At 33.1% G+C, this 19,900-nt stretch overlaps 2 protein-coding genes across 3 annotated transcripts; one reads left to right on the top strand and one right to left on the bottom strand.

Annotated features, from left to right (window-relative positions):
• Positions 1 to 96: 96 nt before the first annotated feature.
• Positions 97 to 2,156, bottom strand: LOC106322873 (ras-related protein RABA2d-like). Its single transcript, XM_013761020.1, has 3 exons — positions 1,986 to 2,156; positions 1,671 to 1,868; positions 97 to 779 (listed from the first exon to the last, which is right to left on the bottom strand). The coding sequence occupies exons 2-3, from the start codon at positions 1,833 to 1,835 to the stop codon at positions 291 to 293; spliced, it is 654 nt and encodes a 217-aa protein (XP_013616474.1). The 5' UTR covers positions 1,836 to 1,868; positions 1,986 to 2,156; the 3' UTR covers positions 97 to 290.
• Positions 2,157 to 12,875: 10,719 nt separating this feature from the next.
• Positions 12,876 to 16,233, top strand: LOC106325280 (cucumisin-like). 2 transcript variants are annotated; one of them, XM_013763317.1, is made up of 10 exons: positions 12,876 to 13,021; positions 13,137 to 13,231; positions 13,330 to 13,421; positions 13,557 to 13,809; positions 13,905 to 14,391; positions 14,470 to 14,570; positions 14,780 to 14,992; positions 15,076 to 15,187; positions 15,272 to 15,485; positions 15,591 to 16,233. In XM_013763317.1, exons 1-10 carry the CDS (start codon positions 12,923 to 12,925, stop codon positions 16,127 to 16,129), a joined length of 2,205 nt encoding a protein of 734 aa, XP_013618771.1. In that variant the 5' UTR covers positions 12,876 to 12,922; the 3' UTR covers positions 16,130 to 16,233. The 2 variants fall into 2 exon arrangements, with proteins under 2 accessions (XP_013618771.1, XP_013618772.1); XM_013763318.1 differs by lacking the exons at positions 12,876 to 13,021; positions 13,137 to 13,231; positions 13,330 to 13,421; positions 13,557 to 13,809 and having other exon boundaries at positions 14,319 to 14,377.
• Positions 16,234 to 19,900: the final 3,667 nt, after the last annotated feature.

The raw sequence follows: 19,900 nt of genomic DNA, 5'->3' as shown, positions 1-19,900 counted from the left end.
TGCACATCAATCAACTTAAACCAGAGATGGATAAAAAAAGTATGTCCAATTGTAAACCAGAACTATCCGGAACATACCAAAGAAACACAGAGAATATAATAGTGTACTAAAGAAGCTTTTTCTTCCTTTTTATTATAAGTTTTCTTTGTTTTCTGAACACAAACCATCAGAGATTGCAAGACAAGAGTGTGATTGAATTGAAGCATTCTACATACCCTTGCATTGTTACACTCATCAGCCAAAAAAAAACAAAATAAAAGAGAGAGAAGAGGAGAAGCTTTCATGAGATACTAAGTAGAGCAGCAACCCCTTTTGGCAGCTCCAGACGTATCCTCAACGTTAATCGTTGTTCCTTGCCCTGGAATCGCGGAATTAGCACCCACTGCTTCTTGAGCAGCCAAAGCTTTCTTGCTAATGATCTTGTAAATCTCTGTCAACACGGTTTGAAATGATTTCTCGACGTTTGTGGATTCAAGGGCAGATGTCTCCAAGAAAGATAGACCTTCTGTCTCGGCTAGACTCCGACCATCTTCCTCAGCAACCGACCTCAAGTGGTTTAGATCGGATTTGTTCCCAGCCATCATGATCACAATGTTGGAATCCGCATGGTCTCTCAGTTCTCGTAGCCACCTTAGGACATTGTCAAAGGTCTGACGTTTGGTGATGTCATAGACAAGAAATGCACCTACTGCGCCTCTGTAATAAGCGCTTGTGATGGCTCTGTACCGCTCTTGACCGGCAGTGTCCCATATTTGGGCCTTTACAGTCTTTCCTTCGACCTGTATAACCGTAAGACAATCACAAAAAGTTAACAACTGATTAGGTCTCATAATCGTCTTGTTTCAAGCATTCACAAACATGGTTTGTAGATGGTAGGAAACTGTCACATGGTTTAACTATTAAAAAGCAAGAACCTGGTATAGGCAGTTACAAATCTCATCTTTGCTTAAACACAGAGCATCAACATTTGTGATACATCAGCCACATGAATGTTTATGTAGGTCACTTTGTATCACATAACTCTTTCTTGAAATTATTATCTGATGAGTTGACTTTTTCAGGGATGAATAGTTGACTTTGATGATTAGTTAAAAAACATTATTGGGGAACAAGTTGGGGGCTCTCTCCACCAGTCAGTCATACAAAAAAAATATAAACAAAAGCATTGTTCATGACTCATAGCCAGCACATCTAAGATGCTCTCTTGATATAAAAACTCTCAGATAACAAAAATAAAATTCAAAAAACAGGCGAGAGGAACAATGCACCGAATAGTCTCAGACATTAGATTATTCGAATCTTAAGAAACCACAGGACCTTTCACTAGTTATATGCTACCCAAGCATGTTTTTAAGACTGGCTCAAAAAACAAGATGTAAATTCAAAAGAACAAAACGCAAACAGAGTAAAACTAAAACACAACCGCATCAGATGAACTAACATTGACCTAATGATGAGATCGTGAACTTGATACCAAACCAAAAAGGCAAAACTGAAGAGGAAGTAAAAGACTTCACGGTTTAGGGATAAACTTAATTCAAAAACAGAGACAGAGATTACAAATCCCACCACACCTAGCAGATCCTAACATAAAAAAAATTCATAGAGATCACGTGACAAAATGGAAGTAGAGTTTGAATGGTGGCAAGAAAGAGAAAACTTTGAATCACCTGAAGAGTTCTTGTGGCGAATTCAACACCAATGGTGGACTTGGATTCCAAGCAAAACTCATTCCTGGTGAATCTAGACAAGATGTTTGATTTCCCGACACCAGAATCACCGATCAACACGATCTTGAACAAATAATCGTAATCCTGTTCTACTCTATGCGTCATTATTCCTCTTCTATCTCACCAAAAGAAACAAGCCTATACATAAACAAACATCCCTGAATCTCAACAAACAATCGATGCCATCATAGAAAAAACGACGGATCCATCGAAATTAACTCTAGCCAGAACATATCAGAAACGAAACGAACATACCCTTCTTATATTCCACGGAAAAAAAAATGAAGGATTAATCGTGAAAAGCGAGTTTCACCCTCTTTAGATCTGCTTAAGGATGAAACTTCTCTTGAGGGAACACTCTCCTATTACTGTTTTTAATCGTCTTTGTGGTTCGTATTATAAATGTTTTCCTTTATTACAGTATGATGTTTCGTATATTATATAGTGTGATACGATAAAACAAAAACGACGATGTATTAAAGCAAATGACAAGAGGGCTGAGGTGGGCCAGGCGGCAGCTTACCAGGTCAGAGCCGTCAGTCTGACAAAAAGTAAGAGGAATGTTTCAGACTTTCAGGGGCACTATAGGAATTATGAGTGTCATGTTAGACTGTTAACAGCCAATTACTAAGAGACACGTATGCAAAATAATTTAAAAAGAAGTAATATAATTATTTTTCTATAATTTACGTTCTATTCTGTGTTGAAGATGCGCTGTTGATTGATCATTCGCAGTAGACAAATGATTACATCAATTTTATTAGCTCATAATTAACTATAATCTAAAAGAAGTTATAATGGCGAAACCGCGCAACCGAGATTAAGGATTTAAAAACAAAATTTCTCGTGTAATGGTTGAACTGATCAAAGCAATCATATAATGAACAAGTTGGAAATTTATTTGATTGGTTTGGCTGGAACTAGGAACAAAGAACATTGCGTTTCTATGATTTAGTATGTGGTTATTAATCAGAAGATAATGATAACGGATAATGTCTAAGAGACTACTGATCTTATTTATTTAACATTAAACAACCATTATTAACATTTAAGAGGGTTGGTCTTTTATACAAGCTAATCAAAGAAGTGCTACTGAGACTGATTAGCAATTTTCACAAACAAGAAATAGACATATATATCTCTTAACGACAAAATGCAGAGATTAGTCATTTAATTTGTTAGACACTGGTTAGCCATCTTAATTGACACTTAGAGCAGCCTCATCAATGAAGTTCTCAAAAATAGGTTCTCAAAAGAGAAAATATATTATTTTAATTAAGTAAGTAATTAAATAATTAAAAATTAAATAATCAAACTAGTTCTATAGTGACAAGCAGAGAGGGGAGTTCTAATGGGTTTCTTGGAATTTCTTTGATGAGAACCTATTTTCATGTTTTTTTTTACTTTTTCATTTTCTCTTTATTCTTAATTAGGAGATACTCTTTCAGAAACTTTTGTTTGAGAAGTTCTTATGTTAAAAATACCAAAGTAATGGTTTTAGTGCTCTCAAATATTAGCTATAAATATTTTTTCGGGTTAATATATTCTCTGAAAATTTTGGCATTGGAGGTGCTAAAAGTTTAGTCTTCAGCTGTTGAATAAGAGGCTTTGACTTTAGCGGTTGGGGCAAGAGACGACTCACCCAGAAACTCTAGGGACTCTAGTGAGGTTGAGGCTGACGACGTCAACTGGAATGTGCCTCTTATTCATGATTCTTCACCTTTTTCTCATAATTAGGTAAGAAGTTGTAATTTGAGGCTAATTTACGAAGGCCTTAGAACCAGTGTCATGCATGCCTAGGTATTTGGGGGCCTAAAAGAATGATTATTAGGAGGTTTTTGGGGTGAAGTTTTTAGCGTAATATAAGAATCTGTCTCTTAACTTTTAACTAAAAAAGCTAAGAACTGGTTTTTAAATAAGAGTTTTAAGAGCCGGTTCTTAACTTTTGTAGTTAAAAGTTAAGAGACGGTTTCTTATATTCCGCTAAGAACCCCGGCCCACCCTAAAAACTCCCCAATAATCATGCTCTAAGGCTAGAGTAAAAACGCTTCTTAGTTACTATTATTAGTTTAAGTAACTCATAAACATCAAATAAACTTCTTTTTAAAATTAACATTCAATTTATATACATATGTCACTAACAATACTACAGAGTGAGTATATACCATAAAACCTTCTTAGCGTGAGTATATACCATAAAACCTTCTTAGCTTTGTGTTTCTGGCAAGTAAACTACATCGAGAAAAGTGAAATTTTAAATCATTTAAATATTACTGACATCTATTTAACATAATTTATATTTTTTTATCGACCATTTAACATAGTCTTTAAAAGATTTACATTGTTGTCAATGTTCAGGAAAAGTCATGATCACAAACGGAAGACAATGTGCTAAATTTGAATTTGATCCAACATAGATTCAATATTTATGTTATGATTTATTACATACCGTTTGTATATATGTTAAGTACTTAATTTTTTGGAAGTGGTTATCCTTTTTAAACTCTCTTATTATAGACTAACTTATAATATAACATATCTAAAAAACATTTGAGTACATAATTTTGCAATTTAACATATGTAAATCGAAATCTAATCATTTTTACCTTTATAATATTTATCCTAATGACATAGTTATTTACGTGATAAGATTGGCTCGTGGCGGTATCACTCTAGAGATTATTTAACAAATTAAATCACTCGGAATTTGATATACCATATTAATTAATTTTTTAGTAATACACATACTTGATATAAACATAATATGACTCTCCATGATTTGTAATATCATATTCTACGTGATATACTGGCTGTCATACGATATGTATAACAAAACACGTAATATATGAATAATAGAAACATCTCACATCTCTTTATGAGAAAGCAAAGAAATGTAAACATCAAACTAATTGGATAATAAATATGGTACAAACATCTGAATACTACATATCAACATGACAACATGCATGCATTATTTATTGCATATATATGATATAACTTTAAACATCAATGTAGAATGAAAAGTAAATAATGTTTAAACGGTTACAAATGTTGAACAAAAAACAGTATTTATGAAACTATAAATCATATTTAATCCCGCACAAGCGCGCAAACTGTCCACCTAGTATATATATATTACATAAACAAAATTATGTATTTAATATTTACAAATTCATTTGAAAAACTGAACATATTATTTCTTAAGGGAATACAAACTACACATTTTATTAAATAAAAATACAAGATTTGAAACTATCTATGAAGATTTTGTAATTATTTAATTAAATATGTGCTAATTTAGATATGTTAAATGGTGAATTTATAAATGTATTGCTACAATAGTAAAAATAAAATTATACAAGCTAGAAAAATTTATAATACAAATTCTACAAAATGCGAATAAATAAAATAGTAGATTTAAGAAGATAGATGATAAATTAAATATAAGTCTACAATAGCATGAAATATATCTAAATAGCATAAATAAATTATTGCTTAGATCCGAAACTAAGAGAAATTTATATATATATATACAGTATAACCAGTTGGAAGATGGATTAAAATGGGACGCTTAAAATGTGTTATACAAGTTGGGGTCCAAAGCAGTTTGCCTTTCTCATAACAAGGTGAGCAAGGCTATGCTTAGAACTCTTATACAGTTCTAAATTGGAAGTTAAAGTTATCATTCCATTAATTGAATATGTATCTGTTGAGAACACTAGAACCTCTTGTTTCGAAAAAAAAAGAAGAAGAAGAAGAGAATTTATACTCACACATATAAAGATTAGGAAGTCTAAACTTGGTTGAATTCTATCAATAGATGTCTAGTATAAAAAAAACGGTAAAACGTGTTAGGGATATCTGAGTGTAGTCGGATTCAAACTCAGCTCGCTAGCGATGCTGGAACGCCATGCTACCACTCGACCACTAGCATAACGTGGTTGATGTCTTAGTATAAGATAAGCTATATCTTAACATAGGGAGGAGATATATAACGATAAAGAGTGTGCATTGGAACAACAGGTCACAGGTAAGGTTTGACTTTGAAAACCTATTCTTTAGCACCACGACAAAATTGAACTCACTATAAAAAAAAACAAGTCAACTAGATTCACAAAATAAATCTGCATAACTGGATCCACGCGACTCTAAACCTATTTCTTGATTTTATACCAAAATTTTGTTTTTGCATTCAAGATCCCTTAAATCAAGGCATTGATTGAACTCTCACGATACTTCTGCAACTTACTTATCTGGCAAGCACATGATTATTCTTCAATAGGCTGCACGCTACAAGAGATCCGCCAGAAGACGTATTTTTTAAGGTCGTTACATAAATCGATTTGGAAATAAGTAAGAAGTGGCTTGGGATCTGGAGCATCTGGTAGTTTGCGTCTCCCAATAATAAGTCAGTTATCAAACTGACGCCATCTTGCTAGGGTCTGTTTGTTAATGACGTTAACCCATAAAAATTTGACGTTAAAATTAAGCTCGTTTTAATAGTGTACAAGAGATAGGTCTTTAATAACTTGCTTCTTTTTTCACCTAGGTTCTTATTAACATATACATGCTTGAACAATCGTATTATATGGTTTTGTGTGTAGGATTCAAGCTTCCTTTGGCACATACTGTTATTCTTTAAATTTTAATTTTTAAATTTAATTCTGGATCCTTAAGAAAATAAGGGTCAAAGATACCAAACTTTTGCATACTTCCAAAATTCAAAATATTTTTTCCCATATATGTATATAACGCAATCTGATACTGTTAAGGTGTTTATATTTTCAAATGTTTGGGAGTAGAAAATTGGTCTATCGCTACAGACGTAATTCACAAGAAATTATTTTTCTTATGTCGTTAAAATCTCTTTAAGCATGTTTATGTTAGCATGTTTTTTTTTAACTAATTGATGCATTAATAAATAAATTTAAGTAATACGACTTTAAAGCTATAAAGAGTTTTACAAGTTTGATGGAAGACCATATATGATTACAAAACCTTGCAATTTAGATAATCATAATATGACATTAAGCTAGCTAGAAATGAAAACGAAGCAAACAAAGTTTTCAAAGTTGCGGTTACAACGTCTTTTCAAGACATGGTATCCTCTCTTTTTAACTGTTTCTCACTTTATTTCTTGAACCTTTTCGGTCGGTTTAACTGACGACCTTCCACCTCTCGTCATCATGTGAGCCGTTTGGTTCACAATTATGAGGATTGTTGGTGGTGTTTATGTTAGCATGTTAGTTAATATGTTTAGTTATATATAATCTAATTAGCATGCTAATTCAATATATATATATATATAATGTAGTGATACTTTTTTTGAAACCCTTGTAGTGATACTATTAGTTATACTAGAGCTTATTCCGCGCTATGCGCGGATTGTCAACTTATATTTTTATGCTATATATATATTTTTGATCAGTAAACTATTTTATTATATTATTTTATCTACTCTCCAAGTATAATTTGTCAAAACCTTTTTAAAAAATTTCCTCTCTAAATTATCATCCAGTGTTATAAAATATTACAAAATATTTTAAAAAGTGAAGAAAAAAATAAACAAAACTTCAGTAGGTTTGATATGCGATAACTTTCTTAGTCAATATATCAACACAAATATTAATTTACCTTTACTTATGAAAAAAAATTGAACCAATGTGAAAATAGTTTTCCAACGTGTAATAGTATATCATCATAAGTATTCGTTGGGTTGGATTATGATATATACACATATGTATATATATATTAAAAAATATTTTTTTCTTTATATTTTTGAAGAAAATTTAATTAAAATGCATATTATGATGTCAAATTAAACCATTTAACTAAATAAATTATAATATATCATAGTTTTGAAAAACAATAATATATCTTACTTTTTCTTGCATATAATTTTTCACACAAATGACCATTAGGTAGATGTAACAATTAGAAGTCAGATTTGCTTTAACTTCCACATTTGCAGAGAGAATATGATACAATGGTTTTGAGCTTCCGCATGTGTAAATGATCTTACAAAGTTTTATGTATTAAAGATACTTTATTTTACTTTTTAATACTGACATATAGTCAAACAGATTCATAATCTGAAATTTCTCTATTATATTATTAATATTGGGGGTAGTTGAAACTATGTATTATATTTAGTTAAATATTTTATATTTCAAACGAATAATAGTATACTTCTCACTAACTTGAATTAGTCAACGATTATGATTAAAGTCAAGAAATAATTTTGGTAGATGATGGAAGCAAACGTGATGGTCCAAAAGCGGCCAGCGAAGGAGTTGGCAACAAAGGATCTGAGGAGAGAGGAGTGAGGAGTGAGACTCGAAGTGAACTATTAGTTAGAGAGCTATAAGTTCAAAACGAACTGATACCGAGGATGAACGGCATAGTAATCAAATCCTCCCTTTGGTCGACTTCGTTTCCCATGAAGATGTTTCTGTTCTTCACTGATCTTGTTCTTTGCACCTTAAGTTGTCTAATATTTGAGCAAAGTCAAAGCTCATTTTTTACTTCCTTGAAAAAGTGGTGACATCAAGCTTCCACGTGGCAGGATAGTGTCCATCCGGAACTCCTTCAGTAGCCTGCAAGAAATATGGAATATGTATTACAAATTAATAAGGCCAGGAAATGGAGCATCCCAATATATAAAGACGGACGAGGGCCATGAGGCTACCTCAAAATATTTGATGAGTTTTTTTGAGTGATGCCCTAGACTTCCAGCATATATAACTTACCCTCCTCGTTTCATCGACAGAAGTTGCATACTTGCATTAATCGAAAGATGATTTGTCAAATGTATTCTGGTTTCAGGACTCAAAAGTAGAGTATTCCATGGGCAAACCTCATCGACGGATTTGAAAATGTGATGCCCTAAGAATAACAATGGCGGCAGCCCTTGCTTACCAGATGTAGGCTCGTCCATGAAGATTAAAGAAAGGGCTACTAATTCAACTGAAATAGTAAGCCTTTTCCTCTGTTCTGGCAAACAGCCAGTCTGATATATTAAACCCTTGAATCAGATTCTCCTCTCAAGCTATTTTTCATATTTCCCTAGCCATTGCTTTAGCCTCCACTTCCTTTCATGGACGTGATTTATCTCAGACGACAATATATCTTCCCTTACCCATGCTGCATACGGCAATAGCTGCCTCTTCTTCTTGATCTTATACTCCTCATGAAAGGCTTTGTCAGCTTCCATGGCAAAAGCATGGAAAGGTTTATTCTGCTTTCGGTACTCTTTCTTGTACCAACATCATGTATATGTATCTTTAGAGGCTCCTATTTAATCAGAGGCTCAGCATCTCGGATCAAGTTTCTTTTGTAACATGGGATCCAAGACTTGCCACCGGAATCAACACCATAAATTCTTGGGGACCTTCAACCTCCAAAGTACCTCTGAATTAAAAATTATCTCATATGAAGCATCAACGAATCAAAACCATCTTTATCACGCATATTCACCAATCTGAAAGAATTAAAAAAAAAAATCAAGAATGAACTGAACTGTATGTAATATCGGTAGTAGATGAAAAGTTGAGTGGAAATACAAAGTAACAGAATTTTCGAGACCAAAACTCAGACCATGATAACCATTTGAGCATATGAAATGGAAAATGGAGAATGAAAAAACTGGTTCTAGTTACTGAACTCTCAAAGGATCAAAATCTCCACAGTAAATGAAATATGTAAGTCAAATTAAGCCATGTAATCTTGTGCATGCCCAATTTTTTGTTCAACCAATTTGGTATGCGTAAATTTAACTATGTGAAAACTTACCGTGAAATTATGCGTTTGAGTAGACATTAAAGTTTCTAATGACGTAACTATACTCATCACAAATATTAGGAGAAGAGCAAGTGCTTTCTCTGAAAATAAAAATAATCAGAACAATAGTCAGAGAGAAGAACATTGCATAGGCATATATTCAAACCAGAACCATTGTGCTATTTCTCACATTAACGTTCGGTTCTGTTCATTGAGATACTTCCTTGCACCTGTGACTTTCCATATCTCAGGTCCAGTAGTCGCATATAGTGGATTTGTTTTGAACAATTCAAAATTCACAACCAGACATAAAACATCTATCTATATATATATATAAAGAATGGTTTCCTTTACTCCTAGGTCATCCACATCAGATTCCATGTCACTAATTCAGAGTTTGTGGTGACGACTCGTGTCACAGTTAATCAAAAGTCAATGTTTCATTAATTCTTGAGTTTAATGGGTTTTATGTGTTTACTACGGTCCAAATACAACTTCTCTAAAAAAATTGTATACGAAACTTAGGGAAAGTGGCTGTCGAGCAAAAATTTCCGTTCAGTCAACCGTCAATAGAAATCCAACGATTTCACCGGTGACGAACGATTTCGATCAATGTCAGTCGGAAGCCGAATAGACTTATTTAATCTGGCGCAGTTACAAAAATTAATTTGGCTCATGCATCTTCATTAACATTCACATTAATACCTACTCTCTACTTCTCACACAATCTCACATTCAATGAATCCCTTCATTCATTCTTTTGTATTAATCCTCCATTTTAAATATCAAGGTTTTCTTCCAACAAAATCATCAGTTCATTTCTCTTAATAAACAATACAAAAAGGTGATGAAAAAATATTTGTTAAGCCCATGGTAGTACTTAACGGATTGTGACAGAAAAGTGATAAGAAACAGAAAAAAATGAGATGAGAAACAGAATAAGCAGAGAAGAAGAGAAAAGAAGAAGACGATAGAAGAGGAGAGATAACTTTTTTTAGTGAACCTTTTTTTTAAAGAGCTCATAATAATTTCCAATATCTTGGTGTTGATTTTTTATTAATGTGGCTCCCTAAAAGCTTGTTGGCCCTGATCTCAAGGATACAACAGTTAGTGCAGACACTTATGGATACAGAATCCTGTGTGAGTATGCATGATTGTGATATGTGAGTATATTTCAATTACATCTTTTCCATACTGAGTAGTGGACTGTGAATTCTATTTAACTTGGTTGCTTCTATGTCTCCAAAATTGGCTAAGTTTTGATAAATACATAGAATGCATTTTTCTTATTATACTTCTAAGTTTGAGTCTGCATATATCACAATAAAATGAGGACGGTGAACGAATGAGCTGAGTGTGGAATATTAAACATGTTCTTATATAAAATTGAAGCGTTGTAGTTTTGTCCAAATACTAACTTATGCCTTATTTAGAACACTCACTTCCCATAACATATATACTCTCTTCTCGGCAAATAACACCTGCTAGCCTAATAAAAAAAACAATCACAACGTTGACACATTTGAAAGAAAATTTGTCCAACTGCACCTCCTATTTCGGATAAAAACAACTAAACAACGATATGAAAATAAATAGTTTCAAATATATATATATATATATATATATATGAAAATAATGTTTCATTTGACATCAACCTAAAATAATATTTCAGCACATAATTAATAATATAATATCAAAGACATAAATTTTAAAAATATTCATAGGAGAAAATATAATCTAAGATTTTTGTATTAAAAATTATTTTACTTATTATCAAAATTATCATAATTACAGTAGAATAAACAAAGAAAATATGTAAAACTATTATGTATTCATGAACATTTTAATATTAAGATAATCATGATCTATGAAAAGAATAACAAAACATATACAATAAAAGTTAATATCACCTTAAATTTTAAGTAAGCTAAACATTTTGAAATACTCTTTAAACTAATATATTTATGTATTTTTGGTTACTAACACGCTCGTAGCGTGGAGAGAGAGAGAGAGAGAGAGTAAAATTATGCCAATAGAAAAAATTAGTTTTTTGGTTAATTTTAAATTAAGAAAATATTATATCTCATATACATTTCTTGAAAATGTAAACCTAAAACACAAACCACAAATCATATAAACGATAATAATCTCGATACAAGCAAAGTATATCCCGTCCGTAGGATGGGCCGACCCTAGTATTTCATATAAAGCACTACTTAAATGATAAACAATACCTTTGGCTTGACAACACTCTCAAACTGTCGAGCACGTAAACATTGGGTGTTATGGCCAAAATCTCAACATTAAATGAAGAAAACTATAGCGGTGGATACGACTGAGGGAGTCGTGTCTCTGACGAAGTATCTTGGATCAAACATGCAAGCACACAGAAGTCTCTCAGATTAAGGATATGTACCCTTGGTGGCAGACGACGTCACCGGATCCAAGCGTGTGAGCTTCTTCGTCACGTCAGTGTAACGATGGAAAACCGGAGGCAAGTATTTTGTCCAGTGGTAGAAGCTGGAAAGATTTACAGACTCGAATGAGTTTATATCGGAGGAGAAACAAAGGGAATTGGAACGATCTCGTGAATAGAGGAGTAAAAACATAATTAAATGAAAAGTGGGGGTCCACATTAATACACCTTAGACCATGATTATCCCATAAAACCCTTAATGGGTTTCTTAAAAAAAAATTAATTTTTTTTCTCAATAAAAAAATTTAAAAATTAAAAAAATGCACCAACCGCGGGCGGTCACGTGTCAATGGAGTCCGCGAACAGTCCAACACCCCAACAATAGTCGATCCTTAATCTGGGTTTTCTGTTACCATTTTTTGTGTTTCGTTGGGACCCACCTTGCTAAGAAACTACCTAATCTCCCCCGATAAACTTGCCTTTAGCAGCAAATTGCAGAGAAATGAGTTTTCCGATGGGAGTACAAGAGGCGTCATTGAACGATCTATGGTTGAAGTGAGAGACGTGGCATATTAGAGTCTTCTAATTGGTTGATTTAATTTGCTGAGATGGATAAGCCGAGAGGGTTTCATATTCTTCTTTTAGTACCGTAAGATTTTCTATAGTAATCATAATTCTGTTCCATATAACCATAGAAGAAATAATTTTATTTCTATTCTTGCCTCATCGTGTGGGGTAGTGTGGCAAATATGTTTTTGAAGTGATGTAACGTGATATCAATGATATATTTTTTATTTATCTTCGCCAGAAAGAGGATATGAAGAAGAAATCTTTATAACATTTGTTAAATGGTCAAATCGTTAAGTTTGTTCCCAGTTTTGATTGCTGACCAAATATTTTGTTTTGAATACTTTACTATAAATATATATACATTTTCGTGTTGAAACTACACAGAAATATTAAGTCTCACATCGACCTTTAATTGTTTTTCTAGAAAATGGCGAAACTACTAGCTTTCTTTTGCCTCTTCTCCTACATCATTGTCTTGTCCTTGTGTTCAGTCTCAGCAGCCATAGATGATAACCAAGACCAACAGGTACTATTATATTTCTTATAATCATGATACATGGAGTTTAAAAAAAAAAAAATCAATCATGATACATGATTACAACGATGATGATGATGATGAATGATGTCGTAATCCATGAAAGGTCTATGTCGTCTACATGGGTGCACTTCCGTCTAGCGAGGTCTACACACCAATGTCCGATCACATGAATATTCTTCAAGGAATCACCGGAGAGAGGTGTGAATTAGTTACACCATTCTCTAGCGATTATAGCTAATATTATATAAACAAAGTTATGGTATGAACACTCTAACAAATGATATATTAATCTCTAGTTCTAACGAAGGTCGTTTGTTGAGAAGTTACAAGAGGAGTTTCAACGGGTTCGCCGCTCGACTCACTCAGTCAGAACGAGAAAGAATAGCCAGTAAGTGTTCTTCGAAATAGACTAAACTCTGAAAACCAAGTAAATAATTAAAATCCATTGATCCTAATTAGTGAAATTAAAATATATAATGATTCATGTTTTAAGGTTAGTTAAAAACCTCTATCTCCTTCTTAGATATGGAAGGAGTTGTGTCTGTATTCCTTAATAAGAATCTACAGCTCCAAACGACTACCTCTTGGGACTTCATGGGGTTAAAGAAAGGAAAGGCCACAAACCGGAACCTGGCCGTGGAGAGTAACACCATTATTGGAGTCATCGATGCTGGGATCACGCCGGAATCTGAAAGCTTTTCTGACAAAGGCTTTGGTCCTCCTCCTCAAAAATGGAAAGGTGTTTGCTCCGGAGGCAAGAACTTCACGTGCAACAAGTAAACTCTTACATATTATATTATATGAACTAAATGATTGATTGCTGACTTTTAAGTCACATAAATCGTAAATAATATATTTTATTATACTGCAGCAAGCTGATTGGTGCAAGGGACTACACAAGCGAAGGATCTAGGGACACTGTTGGACATGGTACACATACAGCGTCCACAATTGCTGGAAACGCTATTCAAGACGCAAGTTTTTACGGGCTTGGCAATGGAACCATGAGAGGAGGCGTTCCGGCCTCAAGAATTGTCACTTACAAAGTTTGCACCTGGTTAGGGTGTAGCTCCGATAGTATATTGGCTGCCTTTGATGATGCCATTGCAGATGGTGTAGACATCATTAGCATCTCCGTTAATATGGGATACCCCTCACCTTTTGAAGAGGACCCGGTCGCCATAGGATCTTTTCACGCTATAGCCAAAGGGATTCTCACTGTGAATTCAGCCGGTAACAACGGTCCAGAACCGAAAACGCTAGAGAGCGTAGCTCCGTGGATCCTCACGGTTGCTGCCAGTAACACCAACCGTGCGTTTATCACGAAAGTTGTTCTCGGTAACGGTAAAACACTTGTCGTGCGTATCAAGAAACCTGTTTTTGATCTCTATCATCTTATCTTCGTGTCTTTAAATCCTTTTCGTTATATGAAACAGGGAAAGTCAGTGAACACGTTTGGTTTGAATGGAACAATGTATCCTCTTGTGTATGGAAAATCTGCTGTTAATTCGTCTGCATGCAGCGTGGAATCGGCAGAGTAAGTTCCTCTGTTCATGAATATGACCTAGAAATAGTCTTATATGTCTACCTTGAAACATTTGGTTTGGCCCTAAATTTTTTAAAAAAAAACTGTACATAGATCGTATAGTTCCCAATTTATCAAAATTTTAAAATAAAATTAACTTAAACATGTTTATGACTTTATAAATTTCAGGTGATTAAAGAATTTGAGTTTATGTTTTGCAGGAAATGTGAAGAAGGGTGTCTTCAAGAATCCCTAGTGAAAGGAAAAGTGGTGGTTTGCAACTCCACGGATTCATTCGAAGCTCTTGCAAATGGAGCTGTTGCAGGCATTTCTCTCAACCGTACACCAAACGTTGCCTTCGTCACTTCTTTTCCCCTCTCTGCTTTATCACAAGAAGACTTAAACTCTCTTGTTTCTTACATTAAGTCCGAAAGGTAACATTCTTTTCTCGCATATTAAGCACTGAAAAAAAGCAATCTAAAGTCTTACACAAATAAGTCGACCTTTATTTCCTTAGTTCTCCAGTGGCTACTGTTCTAAGAACAGAGGAAAGTTTTAGTCAGCTAGCTCCAGTCGTTGCTGCCTTCTCTTCTCGTGGTCCAAACACCATCGCAACTGATATTCTCAAGGTCTACGTCTACACAATCTTGTTTCTGCTTATTACTCTCTTTTCTATTTTTCTGGTCTGAGAGACAATGGTGGATGACTTGCAGCCGGACATATCAGCACCAGGAGTTGAGATCCTCGCTGCATTTTCACCTGAGGTTTCACCATCCTCGAGTGTGTATGACACAAGACGTGTGAAGTACTCTGTTCTCTCCGGAACTTCAATGTCTTGTCCACATGTTACAGGCGTGGCCGCGTACATCAGGACGTTTCATCCTCAATGGTCTCCTTCCATGGTCAAATCTGCCATTATGACAACCGGTAAGCAAAAATTATAACATGGATCTAGCATGCATACTTTTCTTGCGCGCCCCAAGAAACCTGTAAATTTTTGTTTACACTCTGTCTACTTTGGTCTCCTAATAGCTTGGCCGATGAATGCTTCTGAAACTGGCTTTGTATCGAACGAATTTGCTTATGGAGCTGGCCATGTCGACCCGATATCTGCTACTAATCCTGGACTCGTATATGATTTGACTAAAGCAGACTACACTGCCTTCCTCTGCGGCATGAAGTACAATGAAACTATGGTGAAACTCATATCTGGTGAAGCCGCCACTTGCACTGGAGAAAACTTACCAAGAAACCTTAACTATCCTTCAATGTCGGCAAAGTTGTTGGGATCTAAAAGTTCATTCATCGTGAGTTTCAAAAGAACCGTCACCAATGTGGGTGCCCCAAACTCTATATACAAATCAAAAGTTGTCTTAAATTTAGGTTCTAAGCTCAACGTCAAGGTCTTCCCTAGCGCCTTGGTTTTTAAGAAGGTGAACGAGAAGCAGTCATTCACGGCAATTGTTACAGGCAGCACTCTCGACTCAAAACTGCTTTTGTCTGCAAACCTTATCTGGTCTGATGGCACTCATAATGTGAGAAGCCCTATTGTTGTTTATAAAAGTGAGTGAGGATATAAAATATGTATAAACATCAACATAGTTTAGTTTCGAAACAAATTTAGTTTACCTAGTATGTTTTGTAATTTTTTCAACATACAAAACACAATTTTCAAGCAATGACCAATACTGTATTTTAATATTTTTAGGAAAAAGAACAAATCACAATTTTCAAGCAATGACCAGAACGACTATTTTCTAATGGTTTTTTGCAGCGTTAAAACATTATTTTCATATGCATCTAAATTCAACTAGACACTACAAGAAATTGTTCGATTTTTGACCACTTAATCAGAAAGAAATTGGTCAGAAACAAGCATTTTTGTCCCATTTCTCACCACTTATAGTCGTCAAAAATACTCCATCAGAAATCAGATTTGGTTAGAAAGTGGTCAATAAATATTGACCATATAAATGGTCAGTAATTTCGTCAGAATTATCGTCATAAACTGGTCACAACAATGTTGACGATTTCCTGACGTGTTTCTAACCCTTTTTATTTGATGAATTTGACCATTCTGTGACTATTTCTTTTGATTACTTTTTGACTGGCTTGTAACAATTTATTATTGACAAACTTTTGACCACTTATTTTCTAACGACATTCTAACCATCTATTAGTGTTTTTATTTATTAATCAACAAAACTGTATTTAATATAAATAAATGAAAAAATCAAATATTTTTATAATTAAAATCTAAATAATAGCGTTCGAAATAGTTTTAGCAAAATACTTAACTAAAACAGTAGTGTTATTTTTTCCTTGTTTTGCAATATCTCCTTGCTGTCTGCAAAAGATTAAAAAGTGCATTTAACCCAAAAAATAATAGAAACTAAAGTTCGTTGACTATGTAAATCATAAAAGGAAAGAAGATTCCGTGCGTTTTGACTTATGTTACATAGAAACGGAATCGGATACGTGGAAGCAGAATCATATAGAAGTGCAGAAGCAAGATTTTTAAAAAAATTAGAAAGCAAGTACGTGTTGGAAGGGTATCTATTTATATAAGATTTTTTTAAAAAAATTTACAACTAAAAATTATATGATTTAAATTTAAAATAAATCATTTATTCATTTATAATAATTTTGAAATAATTTCATATTAAAATTATGAAAATACACATAAATTAAATTTAAAATAAATTATTATATTAATTATTTTTAATACTTTATAATTAATTGACATAATATATTTGAATATATGATTTATCTTTAATAAAAACCTCAATGCATAAAGATAATTTATAATATTAATTTTAAATTGTATATTTCTATTCTCTCTATTCAATATTATTAAAATTTGGATTTTATATAAATTTAAAACTAAAATTTTATATTTTTATTGATATAAAACATTGTGTTGTTTTTTTAAAGTACGGAAGCCTGGTTCCAAAACAGAATCGTAAGCTTCCAACGTGTTTTTGAAAAAAATATTTTAGAAGCGTTTTGGAAGCGAGATTCTGTAAGCTTCCACAAGGTTCCGATTCCGATTCCGAAGTGAGAAGCGAACGTCTGATAAGATTCCATGCAACGTAGGTTTTGACCTTTGACTGTAAAAGATAATTTATATACGTTTGTGTTATGTACGTATATAAATTTGGCCTGTCTTTTTTTTTTTTTTTATTAACCTGGGATATTTCAGATTCATGAAAGAACCAAGACTAATCCCTAATGGGGAGTGTAACCCACATATATATATTTTCTCCGGATATGCAAATACGCCGTAAGCAAGAGCACATATCCGTGTAGATGTCCAAAACAATATGATTTAGTTTCACTCATGCAGCATGTGGATTGAACTTAAAATGTGTTGGCCTCCCAGACCCTTCCCCTTGCTATCTGACCTGACCACAAGATCCCGGACAATTTGGCCGGTCTCAGTAAAGAGAAAGCAAGCAAATAAAAAGAATATCATAAAATGGCTATCACCAAGAAAGTTTTTGTTGCATTTGTTCTTGCCATCGTCTTTGTCTTATATTTTTATTTTCTTTTGTCAAATATTTTTGTCCATTGCCAAACAACATCTGATAGCATTCTGGTAATGACTTATTAAACTCACTAATTCTTTTTTTCTTTCTATATTACAGGTAATTTTATTACTTTTATGAATCGGTGTATCGATTTAATGATTATTATTCAACAGGTTTTGGAATTAAGCAGAGTGCTTATAATTGCTACACAATAGCTCCGTGTGCAAGCGGATGGGAAAGAGGCTGCGTGTTTTGTACGAGATTGAAGCTTATACCAGGGCCAGGCCGAGGCCGTTGTACCGCTGACAGCATGTTGTTGTGCTATCAATTAAGTATTCCTCTCAGACGAAATAATTTCTACAAGAAAATTAAATAATAACTGTTTTGACGAGGTTTTATTAATCTATTAATAATAGCAATTCTAATTAATTTATTAATTCTAACAGACACATGTCTTTTCATTATAATTTACTCATAATTGTTTATTTATAATCGTTTATGGTACTTTTCCGTTTATAACTGTTTTCATTTTTTTTAAATTGTATTTCTTTTTAGATTATGTTTTTTCAATTCTATTTATTATGTTTTGTGTGTTTCATAAATGTATATTATATTTTTCTGTTTATTACCACTTTTGAATTGGAAAATTTTATGTTTTTCACTTATTTCTTTTCAATTCTATTATGTTCTGTCGGAGATTTAGTAAATTATTGCAAACATTTAAATGAATTATTATAATAGTTTGGATGAACATTTGTAACTGCCTAAATGAACCATTACAACATTTAATTGTTAACTATCGCAAGTTATGGTGTTCAACCATTGCAATCTTTGGTGGTTAAATATTGCAATATATGGTCTCTGTATGCATAGGAGTTGTGAGTAATTAAAACAACATAAAACATTGAAACAAAAAAAAATATATAAATAAAGAGAAAAAAATCACTATACTCTAAAGGATCATAAACGATGTTTTGTGAAGTAAAAAATCTTGTGTCAAGTTAAAACTACTCTAATCATTTTTTTTTTGAAACACACTCTAATCATTTATATTCCATTTTTTCTTCATATCTTTTTCTTCTTTGTCATTTTTCTTTGTTCTTTGTATTCGATCATTTCATTATTATTAATATAAATTCAGTTCAAGCAAATATCTTAAAGATTTATTCACACATATCATTATTCGTAGTTTTTATAAATCTTGTTTTGTTCATACTAAAATTTTGATTACGAATTTTGGAGTCCAGAGAACAAACATGCAAAAGATTCAGGTCACCAAATATTCTTTAAACTTTATTCAACTCTAGTTGTAAGCTATAATGTTACATGATTTTTTACATGTGAATGCCATTTTAAAATTAAAAATATCCACCAAAGACAAAACTAAAACTTAGTATTTCTTTAGGCAACCCGTAATTATTTGAAAATGATAAAAGAATTACGAGGCTGATCAGATTTGGCTGCAAATCCAGTTAACATTTTTTCTTTCGATTGAGTATCAGAGACCTACCCTAGCTACTACAGATCATTGGGAAAAAAAAATTGGAAACTCACTTAGACCATAATTATCGGGGGAGTATAATAAGAGTCCTTAACAAAAAAACAAATAAAATATAATGTGGACCCCACAAAAAAACAAAAAACCGGTCACAAGAGTAATGGATTAGTGACCGATCTTGGTGTGTTCCTTAAACTGTTTGCGGGCCCCGCTGAAACGTGGCGGCCCGCAATTAGTTTCTTTTTTAATTTTTTTTTTTTTTTTTTTTTTTTTTTTTAGAAATCACAAGAAAATCCAAAATGCAAATCATTAAA

This window comes from Brassica oleracea, chromosome C2, assembly GCF_000695525.1.
Source record: "Brassica oleracea var. oleracea cultivar TO1000 chromosome C2, BOL, whole genome shotgun sequence".
Lineage (NCBI taxonomy): Eukaryota > Viridiplantae > Streptophyta > Magnoliopsida > Brassicales > Brassicaceae > Brassica > Brassica oleracea.
Note: the sequence above shows the minus strand (reverse complement) of the source record. Positions and strands in the feature narration are given on the sequence as shown.